General features: G+C 38.1%; 1 protein-coding gene across 7 annotated transcripts in view; it reads right to left on the bottom strand.

The window, feature by feature from the left end:
- Positions 1-20990, bottom strand: part of sorbs3 (sorbin and SH3 domain containing 3) — a 256291-nt gene that overhangs the window by 47677 nt on the left and 187624 nt on the right. For all 7 annotated transcript variants that reach the window (XM_051919164.1, XM_028806172.2, XM_028806163.2 and 4 more), the window contains 5 exons: positions 20687-20792; positions 17311-17416; positions 14112-14165; positions 11769-11876; positions 7726-7787 (listed from right to left, as the gene is read on the bottom strand). In XM_051919164.1, coding sequence (XP_051775124.1) covers positions 7726-7787; positions 11769-11876; positions 14112-14165; positions 17311-17416; positions 20687-20792 — 436 coding nt within the window. The remainder of the gene's footprint in view (positions 1-7725; positions 7788-11768; positions 11877-14111; positions 14166-17310; positions 17417-20686; positions 20793-20990) is intronic.

Raw genomic sequence — 20990 nt, 5'->3', positions numbered from 1 at the left:
TACTTCTGTATGGAAATAAACAGATTTGGGAAAAAAAAAGAATGAATGAGTGCTTATGTGCACCATATGGTTTGCTGCGCATATGAAGCAGTTCTCCAGATTTGCTTAAAGTTTGGAATGATGCTTTAACCTTACTCACATTATAATGTGGTGTTTAAGCTTGGTTAAGACAATTGGAAAGTATTTAATATCTTTTATAGTACTAGCGCTCCTTTTGCAACCTTTTGAGTGTTGGCAAATATGTTTTGTATAACATGAGTAGTGCTTAAGGTTCTGTGACAAAATGAGATGGCACTTTAGATGATTTTACAGTACGGACTGGTGTTTTGACTCACCTTACATTACAGGGTGTTGTGTAAAATTAGGAAAGTAACTCATTTTTACCTATTATACAACATGGGCAGTGCCTAATTCCATATGTATTTATAGAATGTGGCTGTCTGACAGGTGGGGTGGAGTTTTAAATTTATCACATTTTATACAATGGGAATTAGTTTAAATTTTAGTCTTATTGCACAGGTATGAATGAGATGAATTCATACCATGGAGAATTGGTGAATATTTATTCATAATGAAGGGGGCTTTCATCATTTAGACAAACAATACACCATGTGTTTGTTCCATGTTGCAATAGCAAGAATTTTCTCATTATATGGTGTGGTGCTTAATTAAGTTTTACTCACATCTTGACTAATCCTTTGCTTTACTCAACAATTACTGACCTTATGGCAAAGTGATTCTTCTTTATTTATAGCATTTGAGGTTTTTATGATGAAGTCACACTGTCTGGCATTCATGTGCTCTCTATTTTAAAACTTAACATTTATAAATATTGGGCAATCAAGGCTGGATTAAGACTCCCACAGGTCCCTAGATGATTTAGCTCCTTAACAGAGTGTCGATCATACTTTTAACAATGCAGAATACAAACAACGGGTCGTGTAATGCAACATGGCATTTCACATTCTTGATTTCTGCACGAGACTCGATCTCTTCATCGATCGAGTGCAGGTCCCCATTGGTCATTTTGACTCAGGAATAATTGGTCGTTTCATCGATTGGTTATTTCAACTCATGGATAATCAATTGTTTCATCAAGTTGCTGTGTATATTGCTGAAAAATGCCCCATGCTGCCATTGGCCCCTGGGTGTGCACCCAGAAGACACTTATGGTAGATCCACCCCAGAAGTAATGATGCAGCTAACTTTGGGTTAGTTCATATTATGAGGAAGTGTTTAGTGTTAATTTATTGTACAGCCCTGGGCATGAATTTATAGTATGACTGTGGGACAATGAGTAGACTTGCCACATCATAAATCTTGGCATCCTTTTCAGTTCTCTTCAGTCTTATAAGTCTTAATTGTACCTTTTCGTGGGTGCATAAATTTGCCCTACGATGGACTGGTGTCCCATCCAGGGAGGCCAACAACTCTGAACTTGATACTGCCAAAAAAGGGTCTGAAACAGGTGACTTTACAAAACTGAAGAATTGATGTATTATGCTTAATTTTTGTTCATTTTGTTCAGAAGGTGCTAATTAAAATAAATATATTTGTTTATTACATATATTTACCTAATGCATGAGACATTACTTTTTTGTTCATTTTGTTCAGAAGGTGCTAATTAAAATAAATATATTTGTTTATTACATATATTTACCTAATGCATGAGACATTACTTTAAATTCAATCACAATATTAGGCACTATATTACTTACTGAAATGACCGATGGTGCTTAAAATTTATTTCTATTATAAGGTGGTGCTTGCTACTTATTATCCATCTATGGGGTTTACCAATTCACAATTGGGCCCAGTCATATACATACTCACAAAAACACACATTAATTTGAGAATTTAGAATGCTAAATAGTACTCAATATTTAAGATTCATTAACATGATTAGAACATTAGAATAATCTAGACAAGAACAGGCCATTAAGCCCAAAAAAGCGTGTGGTTCATATCCACTTAATTCTTTTAAAAAAAACATTAACTCTACTTGTGAAAGTCCCTAAAGTCTCACTGTCTACTATTTGGTAGCTTTTTCCAAGTGTATGTGATTCTCCTAATGTTTGTGTGAAATTTACCATTAACAAGTTTCCAACTGTGTCCCCGTGTTATTCCCTTCATAATTGTAAACACTTCAATCATGTCACCTCTTAACCTTCTTTTGCTTAAACTGTATAGGCTTAATCATAACTCAACCCCTGTAGCCCTGGAATCAGCCTAGTCACTCTTCTCTGGACCTTTTCAAGTGCTGCTATGTCCTTTTTGTAGCCTGGAGATGAAAACTGCACACAGTACACTAGACAAGGCCTCACCAGTGCATTGTAAACATTGATATGATGAAGTTGTTTGTAATATTATTAAGTCTTGCTGATGCTTCTAATTTAATCCTCATAAATATTAAAAAGAATGAACATTATTCATAATGACTTATTATCAGTTATAAAGAAGTCATATAATTAATGCAATATATCATCATTATGGGTACATTAATAAAAAGCATGCACCACATTCTCAAACTTACTTTATCCAATTGAAACCTACAGTGGGATTACAGTCTATCCCAGTGTTATGATAGACTTGTATCGACGCATTAAGGTGAGGAAAAATATAACAAGGAGATGGTTACATAATCCATCCATCCAACCTGCTATAGCCTAACACAGGGTCACGGGGGTCTGCTGGAGCTAATCCCAGCCAACACAGGGTGCAAGGCAGGAAACAAACCCCGGGCAGGGCACCAGCCCACTGCAGGGCACACACACATCCACACCAAGCACAATTTACCTGCATGTCTTTGGACTATGGGAGGAAACCCACGCAGACACGGGGAGAACATGCAAACTCCATGCAGGGAAGACCTGGGAAGCGAACCCGGGTCTCCTAACTGTGAAGCAGCAGCGCTACGCACTGCGCCACCGTGTTTACATAATGTAAGATAGAAAACCAGATCAACACCTTAAAAAGACAAACAACAAGTGACCAAAACGGAAGAGCAAAAGGAAGATCGGAATTGATAATAAAATAGGGATCAAAAACCAGAAATGAATCCTGATGCTAAGGCTTATTTGGAACTTAACAAACCTGTGTTAGAAATCAAGTTCAAGGAGTGTTATTCACCAACGGATAATTTGCAAAGTGACTGCCGCCATATTTACAGAGCCACATGCTGCAACAATCACAGTCACGTGACACATTTAACTGAGTCGAAAACAAAGAAAAAAATGGGAATAAAATATGAGTTTTGATATTCTCTACTAAATTATCAATGATCTCATAAACAGATTTTATGAAGTAAAGAAAAAAAAATTCAACAAATCAAAAAACACATACGAAATGTGTTAATTTTTACACCTAGTAGCATTAGACTCAAGGAAGGAACCAGCGTTGGACATGATTATACATAGTATAAAAGATAACACTTGTTTAGCTTTAGAATAAAAGTTGGTGGTCCACACAGATATTCCTGAATATTAAATAATGCTATAAAGATATATTTATGCAAAGTTTCTTTTGCTACTGCCACAAACACATGTAACCTACCCTAACAGCATGAATTGCGTGAGGTTTGGGGCCTTTGAACAAGAAACAACCTAACAGGTAAATTCCCATTTTTATTAAGAGTGGGTGAAATAAACCCACCACTCCCTTTTATTACTAATTCAGTGTCATTTTTCTTTCTAACTCAGTTTCAGGATAGCACCCTGATATGTGTGGAGCTGACCACGTGTCTGGTAGCCTCAGGCACACTGATCTCTTTGGCTCAGTCAGGTGTGAATTCAGATTAGGGTTACTTGGGCAAAGGTCCCTCTGGGCTGGAGGAAATGTATTTTCCGTTTTCTGTAAATCTTACTCAAGCTGTAGGATGGATAACCTTCTTCCTCTTAGCTGTGGGGTTTGATGTAAATAGAATAGATTTACTGCTGTGGGTGGTCCACTTTTTTAAGCACACTAGAAAGAAATTGGTTAAAGCAATGTTTTCTTCTATCTTCCTTCAAATCTCATGTTACACGAGCCCCCTTATTGTCAGACAGGTAAGAGCACTGGCTCCACATCAAACAAAGAATCTAGTAAATGAGGCAAACACAAGTGTCTTGGGAATATTTTCAGGTGGTGAATGAGAATATATTATGATGGTGATGTTCAGTAGAATCTTTGTTGGGTGGGAGGCTTGGAAAGACTTTTCAATGAAATTGAATTAAAAATTGTGTTAAGGCAACATAGGCTTGCATAAAAACATGGTCATAAATGGTTATTATTGAGGATAGTTCATGAAAGATGAATAATGGAAGAATTTCAGACTCTAGGTAAAGCAAGCCATTGTTAATACACATCTATCCATTAGCTCATTCCAATTCAGAGTGACAGGAAGCTCAGCAACAGCCCATCATGAGCACAATGCCAATCTACATACAGTATCTAAAGATGATAACTAATAGGCTAGAGGCAAAAAAAGAGTTACCAGTCAACCTTGGAGCAAAACTTTGAACTGTGGGAATAAATGCTCACAAGCAGAAGAAGACCATAAAAACCTTGAAAAACACTTTAAGGCAGATGGAAGTTGATAAAGAGGATAAACAATTTAGAAAAATATTTGTAAATGAAGGGTGGGAGTCCTTTATTCTACTGTAGCTTAAGCCTAGCTGATGATATTGCTATAGACTATTGAAGACTATCCACACATGATGGAGCGGTATATGCATATGCTGTATTTCCAATGTCTTCCTTACAGAGGCACATTTGTAAAAGATCTTTTTATTCTATTGGGTGAATGAGAGGAGTTCAGGTAAGAAATATTACTAACCGAGAATGGTAAACCAGAATGCACGGACCCAGGTACACGGCGATGGACGCAAGAGACATAGTGTGCAGGCGCCGACAGCGCGCGTCTCATAAACCGCCAGCGAAGTGTGATCCACCGCGCATGAAGGAGTCATCGCTCAAAAACGAAGGAGCTCTTGACGTGAATGAGAAATGAAGCAACAACGCGCCCATAGCTAACGACTACAGACACGGACACACAAAAAAGAGGATTCTGCGCTGCAGCCCAGATTCAAACGGAAGAGGCTACGGAGGCCCCACAGGTCCACAAAGATAGTATGGAAGGCACGGGAAAGTACAAAAGGCAAAGACGCCTACACAGCATAGTGAAACCCGACATAGTACGGAAGGCGCTGGCGTCACCGCCATATTGTGAGTGGCACTACTGCGGAGTGAAGGCGCAGGCGTCACCGCCATATTGTGAGTGGCACTACTGCGGAGTGAAGTTCGGAATAATGTGCTGCTTGGGATTGTACAAACCAGCTCGACTAACGGAGCTACAAACACGAGCCCGCATGGATAAAGAAAATAAACGTGGGCGCCTACTACGCGCGTCTGAAACCGCGGAAGCAAAACTGTCTCGGCTCCAGAACCAAACAGCTAGACTAACAGAGCTACAAAAACGCGCCAGCATGGACAAATACAATGAACATAGGCGCCTACAATGCGCATCTGAAACTGTGGAAGCAAAGCAGGCATGGGGGGTTGGCGAGCGAAGCGAGCAGAGGGCAAAGCCCCCTAGTTGGCTCCTAATCTGAAAATGATTTTAGCATTTGATAAGACCCCTGCTCAGGCTGTTCTTTTTAATTTCTTATACTGCTTTTTAATTAGTTATAGTAATTATTCAAATTGGCCATTGCTTGTTCTTTCCTATTATTCTTTCCAATCTTGGCATCTAATGATGGCACCGCATTTACCATGGAGTACATATGATGGACCAGTTTGTGAAAGTTATTAGTGTTTGTCTGCAGAGTGATCCATTTTCAGATGTAGCTGATCTTATAACAGAATATGGATGTAAAAATACTCTGTATGTATTGTAAACCTGTATGGTGTGCCACTGAGCCCACCAACACCAGCATGGTCCCAAGTTCAAATAGCAATTCATTTGAGCAAATACCTTTACAGGTTATTCATAAATAAAGCAAAGTCACAAATCTTTTTATTCTGTCTTCCTTCCTCTTTTCCTTTCCTTTCACTCCTCTAGGCAAATGTTTAGCTCCTGGATGAGATCAAATGGCTTCCTTTATGGCAGACCCAGGAATACTTCCGCTTAATGTGGGGACAGTCTGTCCCTGCAGGTCCCCTGATGGCACCTATGGAACAAAACAAGGCTGTCTAATGGGACTGCAATTCCCAGACTGCCTTGTAGCTTTCCATGTAGGCATCATAGCCCAGGAAGACTACCACCTATTGTATTGGGGGAGCAAATAGTCCATGCCATTGGTCTCCCACTGTCCTTTTATTAAACTGGCCTCCCAACCAGGTAAGGAACCTTGAACTATCCTGGTTGGAACGCCAGCCCATGCTTGATGTCCATGACAGTATGTACTGTATGTGTTTATTAATTTTTTATTGTACTGCATATATTATAAGATGATTCTCTGTTTAATGTTTCAACATTGCTTTGTCTTTTACAAAGTATTTCTTATTCATTCTGTATTTTAATTATTGTAAAGGATACGCCATTTAAGTGGAACGGCACTCAATAATAATAAACTGAAATTAATTTGATCTGCACCAGTGTTTACATTAATGAAACATGGGAAGCCGCTGCCTTGTCTAAAGAGAAACACTGCCCTAGCAAGGTGCTTTGAGGATAAAGAGTATGTGAAGCCTCATTTCTCTAGAGGCCGGCACTGAGGACTATCAAAACTGTGTTTCACATATTGCAGGACTTCCAGGATATCCAATCATCAAGAGGCTGCTATTGTGCAACATGTATATAATTTACTTTTAATACTCACATGTGAACACGTGAACAGTAGGGTATCACTTTGTCCTGTTCAGTAATTGCGCTGCTGTGTTGCATAATATCATGTGTTTTGTAGTCTTTTATTTATACTAAATAACATGAAGATTGCTATAATAGTGTATTTTCACTATCAACATTGTAGTACATAAAGAAACAAATTACTTTAATAATAGGAAAGGTTGATTTTGACCTAGGATATCAAACTCATAAAGAAAAGAAAATATTTGAAACAATTATTTTGAGAATTTTTTACACAAAACTAAGGGCAGATGCCAGCTGGTTAACGGAAATAGTAGAGAATTTCCAACAGGAAAAATGAAACACTCAAAGGCCCACCAATCTGAGTTCAAAATAAGGCCAATGACTGCTCAGCCTCTTGACCCACTATGATGATTGTAATTTATTTCTGCAAAAGTAAAAAATCAAACTGGATACACTACAAAATCATTAGAACTGGATGCCTCTGCCTTAGTTTTATTCATCCTCTTTTGGCAAAGCTCCACACAGAAACGCTAGAACAAATTGCTTTAAGAGCATCAGGGGTAAAGCAAAATGACTGAAATACTGTTCCTAATTACATTCTTCCTGCTCAGCTTTTTTTTAAAAACTAACTGCACTCAGCAGCTCATGAACTTACTGTGTAAAGTAAAAGTTTAACAAGGCCTCTGTAAATATGACATGTTTTCAAGTTAAAAGTCTCATTTAGCTCCAGCTTAAAGGAGCACCTTAGCAAAGCAGGTTTCCTAAAGGTATACATATTTGGAAGGTTTTAACCACCCATGCCCGCCCCCCCACCCCCCCCCCCCCCCCAAAACCCACCCCCACCCCAACCCACCACACTCCTTTCTGAACTCTGTATTCCCTCTTAATTACAATCCTCTTTAACAAACTTGGGAAACCAAAGCCAGAGCCATACTCACCCTGTGTCCGGCTCGCCAGCTGTGACGGTCTGCGTGCTCACCGGGGAGTTGCTCAACACGTTCTGAGGAGAGATTAAATGGAAATAACTCTGAGCCAAACCCACAGGGCGAGCAGTGACAGCACACAGCAAAGTGAAAAGGAGATTGGGAGAGGGAGCGTGAGAGAGACAGAGAGAGAGAGAGAGAGAGAGAGAGAGAGAGAGAGAGAGGGGAATGGGTGTGAGAGGGAGGGCACTGAGAGAGAGAGAGAGAGAGAGAGAGAGAGAGAGAGAGAGAGAGAGAGAGAGAGAGACTATGGCACTGAAACAGAGAAGGAGATGTAAACAAGCTTGTGAATTTCATTTTGAAAGGGAGGGAATGAGAAATATTTACAGTATGCTATGGATTTAATTCTTCTCATTATTTACTATGAATTGGAGAGTTTCTGTTTAGCATGTGATTGCAGAGTAGTTTTCAGAGATCCTGTGTTTAGTGTGCCACTAAGTCTGCATCAACTTTAGATCTCTCTTGAACATGAGTGGGGCTCACTCTCTTTTTCTCTCTCTACTGGGTTATGATGCAACTACTACCACAGATAGAAAAATTAAAGTAGCTTTGGGGCATTGGTAGACATCTTTATCCAGGGTGATTTATAACTTCAGGATACCTTTTTTTATCATTGTAATGCAAGCTGATGAACTGATATGCTCATGACTGTACAATGAAATTGAGGCCAGAACCAAACTACTGTAGCAGCTTTATAGTTTAAAATCCAGTGTCCTAGTCTCCAGGCAACACTGTTGATCACCACGAGGCAGAGGTTATATTGTGTAGGCTGTATTCTAGAAGGTTGTACTGAAGAGATTGCTACATTTTCAGAAGAAACCACTTATGCACTAAGCAATTTTTGGTCATGAAATATGAATAATGACAAAAACAACGGCAAATGTACTGATACAGAAACCAATTCTTCTCTATTGAAGTTAAGGTATTACATCACAGAACTGGAGGCTTGGTAAGCAGGAATACATTTTAACAGCAGAAGGAGACTCATTGGGATGAGATTCTGGGGAATGTGGTACAGCACGTTGAAAGTTTTAACAATAAAAACAGTGCACTCAGGCTCTGTGGGTGTTGGTGTATGCAGCATTAAAGCTAAGCAGCCCCTGAGTGTTTGATGAGAAGATTGGCTAAATTGTGTTTGTACGTGAAGGCGCAATTGGTTCAGCCAGTTTCCTCATTCACACTCTGTGGGGCTTGATTAAGGTCCCATCAACTAAGATAATGTAAAAGGAGCTTATACAGGTTAGAAGGGAGGAAACCAAAGGTCAGGTAAGAAATAAAGATTGGAGGTGAGGAGTCTGGCAATCAATCGGCATTTGAGGGAGCAAGGAGAATGGTGCTCCAGGGGTGGATATTCCCTTGTTGAGCTATCGAGTAGACTCCTAGGGATTCTGTACTGTAGATGCCGATGAAGGTGTACGGAAGACGGAGGTCCAGCTACAAGCTTTACAAACAGACGCTAAAGTATGGTGTTTGGGACTAGAGCTGGAGTCAGGGACTCCACCGGCTGAGAAGACTACAAGGGGTGTACAGGGGAGACAAAGGACTGGATGTGCAGGACTCTAAGAGAGTTTAGTTTTAAAAAAAAGGGAACCTGATTCTGGGTGATATGTAATTGTTGGATTTTATCATATTTATTCCCTGGTTTTGTCTTTTACACTTTATATTGAAGTATTAATTAATTTATTTAATAATGGATGACTGTACTGCACTTTATTCATTGTTGATTCTATTTTGAATAAAAGCACAAATAATTATTTTGCACCTATTTCTAGTTATTGAATATCCTCATTACCCAGTCCATTTCAGTCTATGACTATTGATGTCTGAGTTCGAGGATGTAATACCAGGTAAGGGCATCACAGGTTAGTTTATGCTAAACTAACAGCCTCTTACTGTTGGAGTTAGGCCACCTGAGAGTTCCCCAAAAACAACAAAAAATTTGTCTGTTTTGGCATTATCCTTGTCAGCACAAAGAGATTCGAAATGGGTGGAAAAATTATTATTTTATATTTTACAAAAGGACAATACAATAGTGTAGTCATTACAGCTGTTATAATTCAGCTCTATAGTCCTTTACTCAGCTCTTAGCACAGTCATAGTTGATGTGAATTTTGCACAGTCTTCATATATTTGTGTGGGTTTTCCACTCTTGCAAACTTGAATTAAAACTCAACTCCCCTCTCATTCATTGCTCAGGAATTCTGCTGAGTGACAGCTTATTCACTCTCTAGCACTACATCACAAGTAATAGCAACATTACAAAGTGAACTGAGAGATGTTTACAACTAAAGATTAAAAGTTAAAGAAAAGCAAGTGTTAACATTACAATATCACACATATCCGAGATGCTTTAACAAATCGAAGGTCAATTCACCTGTGCAGTTTCACAGACTGAAGCTAAATAACCCTAAATTGCTCCAGTTGTGGTTTACCGCTACGAATATAAATGTAGTGATGGGAGGTGGGTCTTCAATTCAAATATTAATTTTTGTTTCAGTGCGTTCCATTTTCATTCACAAGAGTGTTTTCTGGAAGTGGTTTATTTAACAATATTTTAGTAAAAATGCACATATTTAGGATATTATAAGCATGTGTCTGAGCAACCTGACAAGCTAATGGCGTAACAAGAGTAACAGTGCTGGTCTCCATAGTCACCTATTCTATCAGAAACTTGGTAATCTCCATTCATTAAAAACATGACATTAAATATTTGTCGGGGCCACGGAGTACGTTACATATATAAAATGGCGGAGTATTCCTTTAAACTCATCCCATATAAAAGGCAACAGATTTACGTGTCTACTTTTTTATAAACATGAGGTCATTTTACCCTGACACCCCTATCTCAGAATGTTTACATTTCTGCAGCCTTTCATTTAAAGGTTTCTCCATTAAGATAGGAAAATTGTCCTTTTCGGAAATTATATAATTAATTAATTTCATATTATCAGTAGAAGAGGTCTCCATTGCCCCCAAATGACAATCCATTCAATTAGTGATGGCAAGTTAAGCACAGTGGCATGGTGGCACAGTGGTAGCCTGCTGCCTCGCAGTTAGGAGACCCGGGTTCGCTTCCCGGGTCCTCCCTGCGTGGAGTTTGCATGTTCTCCCCGTGTATGCGTGGGTTTCCTCCGGGCGCTCCGGTTTCCTCCCACAGTCCAAAGACATGCAGGTTAGGTGGACTGGCGATTCTAAATTGGCCCTAGTGTGTGCTTGGTGTTTGTGTGCGTCCTGCAGTGGGTTGGCACCCTGCCCGGGATTGGTTCCTGCCTTGTGCCCTGTGTTGGCTGGGATTGGCTCCAGCAGACCCCCGTGACCCTGTGTTCAGATTCAGCGGGTTGGAAAATGGATGGATGGAAGTTAAGCACAGAGAAGGGCACAGTCTGAACAAGACAATAGCACTGGCTGCCCAGCACAAAGTCACACTGCTCTGCTGGTGCAGAGTACCTGCATCAAGTATTTATCAGTTGTACTACTTCTTATTTTTTTAAAGCAGTGTCCAAAGAGCTGCTATTTATTTTGGACGATTACATAGTCCAGTGTTTGAAAAACTGATTAAAACTGTTTTAAGTGCCTTTTCATTTTTCCTAAATGTGCTTTTACTGTTGAAGTGTAAAGAATTTGGTTCATTTCTATCGTATTTTGTACTTATTTCCATAAATGGGCAGAATTGAAACAAGCTAAATAAACCAATTTTATCATACAAATGCTCCATCTGTGTTTTTTTTTTTTTTTGTGAACACTTCAGTGACTGTACGTGCTGCGATTAATGGAAATGTGTGAAAAGTCCAAATAATTTAGAGTTTAAAGATGAGAGTAGCAGTGCAAAGGATGCAGCATAAAGATCATCACCTGCTGGCTATCAATAAACCCTGCAGTATGACATATCACAGACCAAAATGCTACAAAGGAGCATGGTACATTTCAAGTAGAATATTTCCTGAGCAGGCAGTATTTGAAGCAGAAAGCAAATTTTAAGATAACAAGCAATTAAGTACCTCACCCAGACGGCGAAGTTGCTTTTTCTGGGACAGGCGCCTCTGTATGCCTTCAATATCGGAGTCAAGCTCAACTTCAAATTGCTTCAGTTCTTTCTCAAGGACTACCTGACCAGTAGAGGTCATAGAAAAGAGAAGAAGACTTGTTATATGACATGCAAACTATTAAAAAACAGAATAACATTCAAAACTTAAAAGAATATTTATGCCAAAAGGCCATCTTCTATATACTTCACAGAGTCCCTCATAGTTAGTTCATTAAGGATCCACGAAATAAGAGAAACTGATTTACTGTGCCTACATGATCTGAAGTGTGTGGTATATGAAACAGTTAATAAATTGAAAGATCCAAAATAAAATGAACACCTCCTCCAAATTAAAAAGATGACTCTCTCCAATCATTCGTTCATTTACTTAAGCCACTTAATACAAATTTGTTCTTGTGGTAGTCAACGCCAATAATCAAGACTTTGACTAACTATGGACAGGTTGCCACTCCATTGAAGGGTGCACTCATGCACACACCCATATTGACTCACACCAGGCCGATTTAAAATCAACTGTTAATGTAGCATGTGTATCTGTGACATATAAAAGGACACTGGAGTACCCAAGAGGACAATAATGGAGGTGGAAATTCCACATGGACAATATGCAGCTATCATAAAGTAACTTGTTCTATTAGGTTTGAATTTTCACCTTAAAAAGGAGGCATATTTTAAACATGCTTTTCACACAAATATTTTTACTCTCATACATGCCAGTCCATTACACTACTTTTTATACAGTGGACTCCAAGTCTTGGTTAGATAGCAAATACAACAGAGCACTTCACATTCAGGAAGTCATACTAGTTAAAAATTATTTTAGTAGTTGAAAGGTTATTTGTTTTATGACAATATTACGCAAAATCTCTTTATATCAGAATGTGGGTTATGAAGGATTCGAATTTCGACTGCACTCAGTTCACACTTAAGTTACCAAGTAGTGAGGTCCAACAGTAGGACTTTAGGGACTTTCAAAACTTGACTTGATGTTATTTTAGAAGAACTAAGTGGCTAAGACTGGTGAGTTTTGTTGGGCTGAATGGTTTGTTCTTGTCAAATTTGTTCTAAAGTTGAAACTGAGAGCATGATATGTTTGGTTCGATAATGATGGATGAATGCATGGATTTCATTTATGGAAAAGATCTACTCTTTTCTTAGTTTAGAATGTTTCTACGTCAGACTCAGGCAGTTTCAAAGTGTGACTAGCTTTGAATTTCACAGGCTTAGCATGTAGACGAATAAAGAATCCTTGTTTTGGAATAAAGTCATGCTGATTAGACACTAATTCACCTCTCATTGGCACTAACTACAGTCCACGTGAGAAATCCTTATCTTAGAACACAGCTTTTTGAAAACTCCATAAGCCTGAGTTCCCTAGTTTCCTCCCTAACTAAAGAGAGCATCGGAACTGAGTGTGGGCATGGCATCCATGTTTCCTGCAATAGACTGTGTCACACATGTGCGCATGGGAGGCAGCTAAAGGGCTCTAATGAGGGTAATTCCACAGCAGACCAGGGAAAATTCCAAATGGTCCCAAGGACATCACTTCCTCAGCCCTCCTTTAAAACCACCATCTTTGCCTCATCCAGTGCAATTCTGTTCTGGACTCAAACTTGTACTAGTGTGCAACCAAGTTTCAAATTTGCAGACGGGTTTCAGGTATATGGGAGGCTGCCCCAAATTTTTTTCTGGCTCTTGTTTTATCATTTGACAATTGACATTCCAACATTATTGATTGCTGCCTTGCATTGCGTACTACTGGAACAGGTTTATTTTTGATCCTTTCCATTTGCTTTTTACTAATGTATTTAAAATTTGAACTACTTTATAAGCAATTACTTAAAAAGCATCCTTCCAATGTAGAACTATATGATGGAAATTAGCTTTTGTTTGAATGTGCATATAATTACAATCCTTAGAAACTGTCAGTGATTTACTGTTAGAGTCATCTATAAGGTGATATTGTTTTCTCCTTTAGAGTTATAGCCCCATAAAGTGGTGCAGTTCCACATGATGTAGAATCTTTAACGATATATCTGATAAAATTTACATGGACAGATATTTAATTACTTACATTATCTGGACTGCAGTATATGTAGACTTACTTTTCTCTAAAATTCAGAACCATCTAATTAGCTACAAACTTGCTAACTTAAATCAATAGAAAAGCTACAACTCATATATTAAAAAGACCATTCTCTTTACAAAGATCCTTCTCATGAGCAGCAGGAACTCTCAGGTCTAATCTAAAACATCCCATTATAGAACATTTGACTTCAGAAGAAAAGAAACTCACCTCAATGGGTGGAGATTGTCGCTGTGTTAGAAAAGCAGAATGCTGTTTTCCATCCTGTGAAACATGGACAGATACACAGACATAAGTTTAAATCATATTTCAATTATTTTAACAGCTGAAAAAACAAATAGCTTTAAAATAATTATCCATCCCTCCATTACTCCCACCGAAGCCACTATGATGATGTTATCAAAAACTGGGTCAACAGTCAGTTTTAAATTCAATCCAATTCTAAAATCCAATTGGATACCCATCATGTGGATCCATGGGATCTTACAACATCTGTATTAAAAAACTGAAATTTACTCAATCTCCCTTTCCAGCTTAATACACAACTCCAGATTAATGATCCACACTGGCTTGAGGCAAAGCATGACAAACGTTGCTTGTCAAATTAAAATAAATTAGTGACATATAATTTATTAGAGTGCATGCTGTGATATGCAAAACATAAAAACATCACCTCATTGCTACCTAATGAGACCCCAGATGTGTTGTGTAACAAATTCTTTCTGTACAGACTTGCACCTTGTTAGATTTGCTTCATTAAGATATTGTGATTGATTTTGGATAACAGCATGTTATTTGCTGAATTCAAATGATGAAACAAAGTTAGAATGAACTAAAGACTACACAAAGGGTATGTCATACTGTATTTGACTAGAAGAACTAGTATCACTACAGACACCATTGCAAGTGACCTACAAGTTTCATTCCATGATCAACATGTTACCATGATAACTGTTGGTTCCAAAGCACTTAACTATCACCTTGAAAAGAACTCAAAACCTAATGCCTTCTTTAGACACCCAAAAACTAGTGAAATTAACTTTTAGACAACAGGTATCATTGAAAAAAAAACAAACACTGTCAGAATGATGCTGTCCTCCCATTTATTGCTCAGCCTGCTCAAGTTCCACCTTATCCCTGGATCTCTTAACCCCAATTTGGGGTTGTTAATTCTAGACAATGGATCAGTATGGGGGATCTTATTCACCTAAAGAAGAGTTGGAGCTTTTACACATCTTTAACATCATCTAATCTTGCTCTTCATCTGCCTGCTGTACTCTGTGCTGGTGTCACCAGCAGCAAGGCCTGCATCATCCTGTCTAGATATTACAATTCTGCAAAGTATTTACAACTAACTAAGCACCATGAGATAAGCTTTTACAGATTACTTGTTATTATAAGTATAATTTGTCTGTTCTATTCCACTCAATTCATTTTTATTCATTTCTTTGAACTTTCTTCAGTTTTTTTTGCAGTTTATTTAGTGTACAGCCTTCCATGAAATAACTTCCTTTGGCAGATATTTACTATCCAACCATTCATCCATCCATTCACATTTCATTTGCAGTTCTTTGGAAAGTTGGAACTTATCCTGACAGTACTGGTTACCAGTTTGTGGCCTACCCCTGAAATAGTGCCAGGATGACATTATTCATTAAGGAGCCCACATAAATACACTCAAATTTATGATCAATCATTACATTAAAATCCCCATTCCCCAGAAAATTAAGGACCCAGGGAGAACTCATGCATACAGAAGGAGAATATACATTTACATCACATCTAATACACAATGACTGTGAGACTGTTGTGCTAACCACTACACCACGGTGCTTCTCATAATCCCAAATTACACTCTGAGGTCTTGAAAAAAATAACACAACTATTGCACCCTAAACTTGGTAAGATTTAAATAAGGATATAGTAGCAAAAGAAATTGTGCAGGAACTTTTACATTAAGTTAGTTTGTAGAGCAAAAATTTAACACGTAAATAGCTTGAGTGCAGCAGAACAGAAAATCCTTGCTAGTCATCACAATGTTTCACAATAGAGACTCATCTCATTATTTTTTTTCTGTCATGTTCATCACCCTGGTTAAGATTAGATACAGTACTAGAGATGCCAAGCCATGTAAACACATTCATTTATAAGCAGCATATCCATATTACTAACCGAGAATGGAAGGCATGGACGCAGGTACACGGCGATGGGACCATGAGACATAGTGCGCAGGCACCTACAGCGTTACCCCCTAGTTTTCTATAAGATGTTCTCTTAAGGTGTTGCTTCTTGTTGGTGCAGCACATTTTGATCTGCACTGTTATCATGTTAAGTTTGTCATCCTTCCTTTCATCCATCCACCCATCCATCCACACAATTTTCTGAACCAGCTTACTTCAATGCACCATTACTGAGATCCTGAGCCAATCCTGGCAGCACTGAGTCTATAATGCACAAACCAACTCTGGACGGAGAGTGTCAGGGCAGACTCGCTTGCCAACTTACAGATGCCAAACAATGTAATACATTACACACAACACTCCTTTGCCAAATAGGAGTCACCAGAAAATCAAGTTTTTCGGGGATAACCACAGGCTACAAACGCAGTGACTCCACACTGCCGCTATGGTCGCAGATCCCTTTTAAAAAATATTTCAGATTTTCCACATATCCATGTTTTATATCCTCATTGCTTAACTAGAATTGCAAAGCCTTGGCAATAACAGCAAAATTAATTTGAATATTTAATAAGAATGAGACTGCTGCAGCTGAGCACATTTTTGCTAGTATAGTTTATATTATATAAGCAATGAAATCTGAGATACCTTTATGAGTCATATGCTGAGAAGGCTCGTCATATTTTTATATCACAAAAGAGTGGCAGGTACTTCAAACTAATTTTTCATATTAATAAATAACCACCAAAGGCCTTATTTTTAACTGCTAAAACAATCAAACAGATACACAAAGTGTAAACTATAGTTGTATATCGAAAACACAGTGTCCTGCTCTTATACTAAAAACATTTCCATGTATTGAAGTCAGAAAGAAAACCAGATGTTCTTAATATGAACAAACTTTCAGGCTAAACCTGCAGGATGACTTTTTTTTATGCATACCCTTTCCCATGCATGCATTGACTAGTCTGGCAAGACCCCTGCACTGAGTTTTCTAGTGCAAAAAAACACATCTGGATTGTCCCTACAGCTGTTACTTTTATTTTCATCTGCTTTCTTTGCTCTGAAAGAAGTAAAGTTCAGTACAGGACACTGAACAAAACGGGACCATCAGTAACTGTCTGGTTCTTTAACATACACCTAGGAAGTGCATTTCGATTTAAAAAAATAAATAAAAAAATAAAAATAAAGCTCTCCACACCCCACTTTATGTCTCTCCCACAAGCAAATACCTGAATGTTCTGCTCAGGCTCATAGTCAAAGATGCTCCCAGGTTTGGGGGGTGCCGTCCCCTCACAGCTCAATCCACAGCCCTCCTCGGCAGCTCCCAAGTCACTCCTGCAAAAGGAACCAAGTCAGCCACCCAGCCTGTCTGGACACATCTCAGCCTGCCGCCTGCTTTTTGACTTTTTTTTTTTCTTCCCCCCTAACGTATTATTCTCTCTTCCTTGCGAATGCTCTTCAGCTTTGGTGAAATTCCAAGAAGAATGTTTTCTTTCTTTGCTAGGTGGGGGCAGATTGTGTGTGTTTTCATGTTATGATTACTTAACCAAAGCTCTGCAATACTTTTAAAATCTTTATTACGTTTATGATTTTCTTCTTTTTTAATATGAGAGATGCAAAAGAAAAATGTTCCCTTGAATTTGAATGCTTTGAAGACTAAAAATGAAATATCCAATACCATTATATAAATATTTAGGATGGTGATTGTGTGGGGTGGTTAATTTATTCTTTCAAGTAATTAAAATACATTGATGATTTCAGTTTGCATACAGGGGTGTGCATAAGTAGGTTTACAGTTGTGAGTATGTAAAACACAGAGTTTATCCTTGTGTTATCATTTATTTATTAATTATTGTATTATTTATTTTTATTAGTTGCCCTCTTGTTTGTTCTTGTTAAAGCTATTGAGTTAATAAAGGTACTGTAATAATTGTTACCTGCATGTCTTTTCCATATGAACAGCTATAAGCCTACTTTTGCCCACCCCGTGTGTGTGTGTGTATATATATATATATATATATATATATATATATATATATATATATATATACATATATATATATATTTACTTTAATATATAAAAAATATAACTGAAAAAATTAGGATGGTGATAGTATGGGATAATTATTCTTTCAGGAAATAGAAACATTGATAATCAAAGTCGGTTAGCTAACTGCACCAATTACATTTTTAAATACAGTATTTTTTGCCTCTCCTCTTTATTGCCCTTGAGATTTCATTACAATGCACATATTACAAATCAGTAAAGCCAACATTTATAAAACTTCACCTAACAGCCATGTTGAAATACCCCATCATTTGCTACTGAGCTTTTTTTCCTGTGTTTTAATATAAAGCAACTGTTACATAAGCCAAATAACACATGCAGCTTTTAACAATTCATTTGTCATGTTTTAATAATTTGGCTTTCCTTCTCTTTGTTCAAAGTTTAGCTTTGTTGGATTGTATGCAGGAATGTCTGATGCTATTGTTTCTTCTTTTTATGGTGGGAAAGGGTAGGGCAGGGGAGGGAGCTGGGGGGCTGTACTGGGTGGGTTGAATTGATAGGTGGCTTTTTTGGACATTTTATTACTTTAACTTTTCTTTGAAAGGATTGTAAATGACTGCCTGTTAATGTTTTTTTTTCTGTTTTGGAAAGTTAAAGTTTATCTCAGTATATTTGCATAGTACTGTTTCAGAATAGGGTGGTTCATTGAATGCATTGCTGAATCACAGCAAGGAGACTGCAGTTCATATCCCCAATCCTCTGTGTGTGGAGTTTTCATGATTTCCTCATGTCTGTGTGGGTTTCCAAACCCCAGTCCAAAGTCATGTAGGTTAAATTGATTGGCATCACAAAATTGGTTCTAGTGGATATGTGCATGTGTGTGAGTGGATTCACCCTCTGATGGACTGGCGTCCTGTCCAGGGAATCATTACTGCCTTGTGCACTATGCTTGTTGCAATAAGGTCCAGTCCCTGACAACCCTGTTCAAGATTAATGGATAATTAAAATAATTTTTACAATGTTTTATTGAAATCCAAAATCAGAGAAAATGCTGAACATGACATGACATTCTTAAACTCACTGAATTCAATTCAGGGTCATAATGGGCCTGTCCCTGTAGCAGGCAGGAAAACAACCCTGGTTAGAGCACCAGTTCATGACTGAGACAAACAGGGAACAGTGCACCACTAAAATATAAAAAAAATCCTGATTTCTTCTTATATAATACGCTATTGTGGCTGTCCATTTGTCTGTCCAGGATTTTAAATCACCTGTAGATCCCAAACTGTTTGACCTATTGACCTGAAATTTGGTACGCATATACTACGTGACGTCTACTATCCGTTTTCGGGGTGATGATTGACCTCCAAGGTTATTCCTCTTTTTATTTTTATTTTATTTTATTGTAGAATCAACTCTCGGCAGTGGCCAGCAGGGCGGTCGTGTGGTGCACGTGCATGGGCGCCATTCTCATTCCCTACCACCTTCGTCGTCACTTCCCCTACCTCTTCATATCTTAAATCATTCTTGAGGCAGATTGAAGACTTAAGTGGCACCTTAAGTGAAAAATTAAGGAAAATGTACTAAGTAATTGCAACACAAACACTGACTTAATCAGCATTAACGCGAAAAGATGCAGATGAATGAAGAGAAGAAGTGGGCCGCTAGGGTGGAGAAAAGAATAGCTGCTCAGGAAGCAGCAAGCACATCAACTTCTGAATAAACGAAGGCTAAATGTACAGAGAAATAAGATGAAAACTATGAATGCTCAAGTCAAGTGTATTCACTGCACATTATCGTGCAGTCCGCCATTACTGGTATTTAATATACTGAAATACCAAACAATTTTCTAAGCCTAAATTATTCTTGTAATGTTGCTGCTTCTCAGCTCCAGGTATGTCCTAGTGATGTTGACATGTTCTCCTTGTATTTGATATTCTGGTTTTCCTCCCACTTCTAAAAAAATTGCATGTGTGACTGCAAGATGATTCTAAAATGACCACGAGTCTCTCCCGTGATGGACCAGAATCCTGCTTCTCATTGTTCCTGAGACTCTGGTTTTCTGCCACATTACATTTGGAATTAGCAGGTTCTGTAAAAATAATGAATGAACTGATTCTTTTCTCAAATGTGTTTATGCGGCAAATACCAAATTTGCTGACTTTAGCTCTCAGAACGACTTTCACTTTAATTTTTGCATTGTAGAAGAATATCATTTTTTTAGCACCACATTTTCTCCTACATTTGAAATGCCATAATGCTTTTGTGTAAAAGCAGTGTTTTAACATCACAATTTATTAACCATTTTCTGATTGTAATTTATTTATAGGTTTATGGGTGTAAAAATGTAATTAAAACACTCTGTAAAGTGCCATCTGGACAGAAATTAAAATTCCATTTTAATTGTCATTTAAAAGGATTTAATAACATACTTTAAATTACTTTATTTGTTCAAAAGAGAATATGAACAAACAGTATATTTGCTTCTTGGTTGAAATGAAGTAAAAAAAGCATTTGGCTTCTTTCAGCTCAGCAGTCTTTATGTTGTCCTCTGCAATGGATTCCCCCATCATCCAATTTTTCAATCATATCCTTACCAATCAGGTAGAGATCCATAGGGTGTGAGCCCAAATAATCTTCTGTCATCATAGACTCTGTCCACTTTGTCCAACCTGGCTGTGTTTCTTGGGTTGCAGGACATTCCTATACAGATAAAATTTTAAAGGGTACATTAATGCACACACACAGACCCCCTTAGAGAACAAGCCTGCCTCTGTGTAAATCATTTCACTAGTCTGAAGCATAACCTGACCAGAAGTCAGCTACAGTCTTTGCCCAAATTGTGTCAGATTTATACTCAACGCCCTGACAAAATTAGCAAGCATGCCATTTGAGCTCTAT

This window comes from Erpetoichthys calabaricus, chromosome 1 (genome assembly GCF_900747795.2).
Source record: "Erpetoichthys calabaricus chromosome 1, fErpCal1.3, whole genome shotgun sequence".
Taxonomy (NCBI): domain Eukaryota; kingdom Metazoa; phylum Chordata; class Cladistia; order Polypteriformes; family Polypteridae; genus Erpetoichthys; species Erpetoichthys calabaricus.
This window is presented reverse-complemented; position numbering and strand designations above follow the sequence as displayed.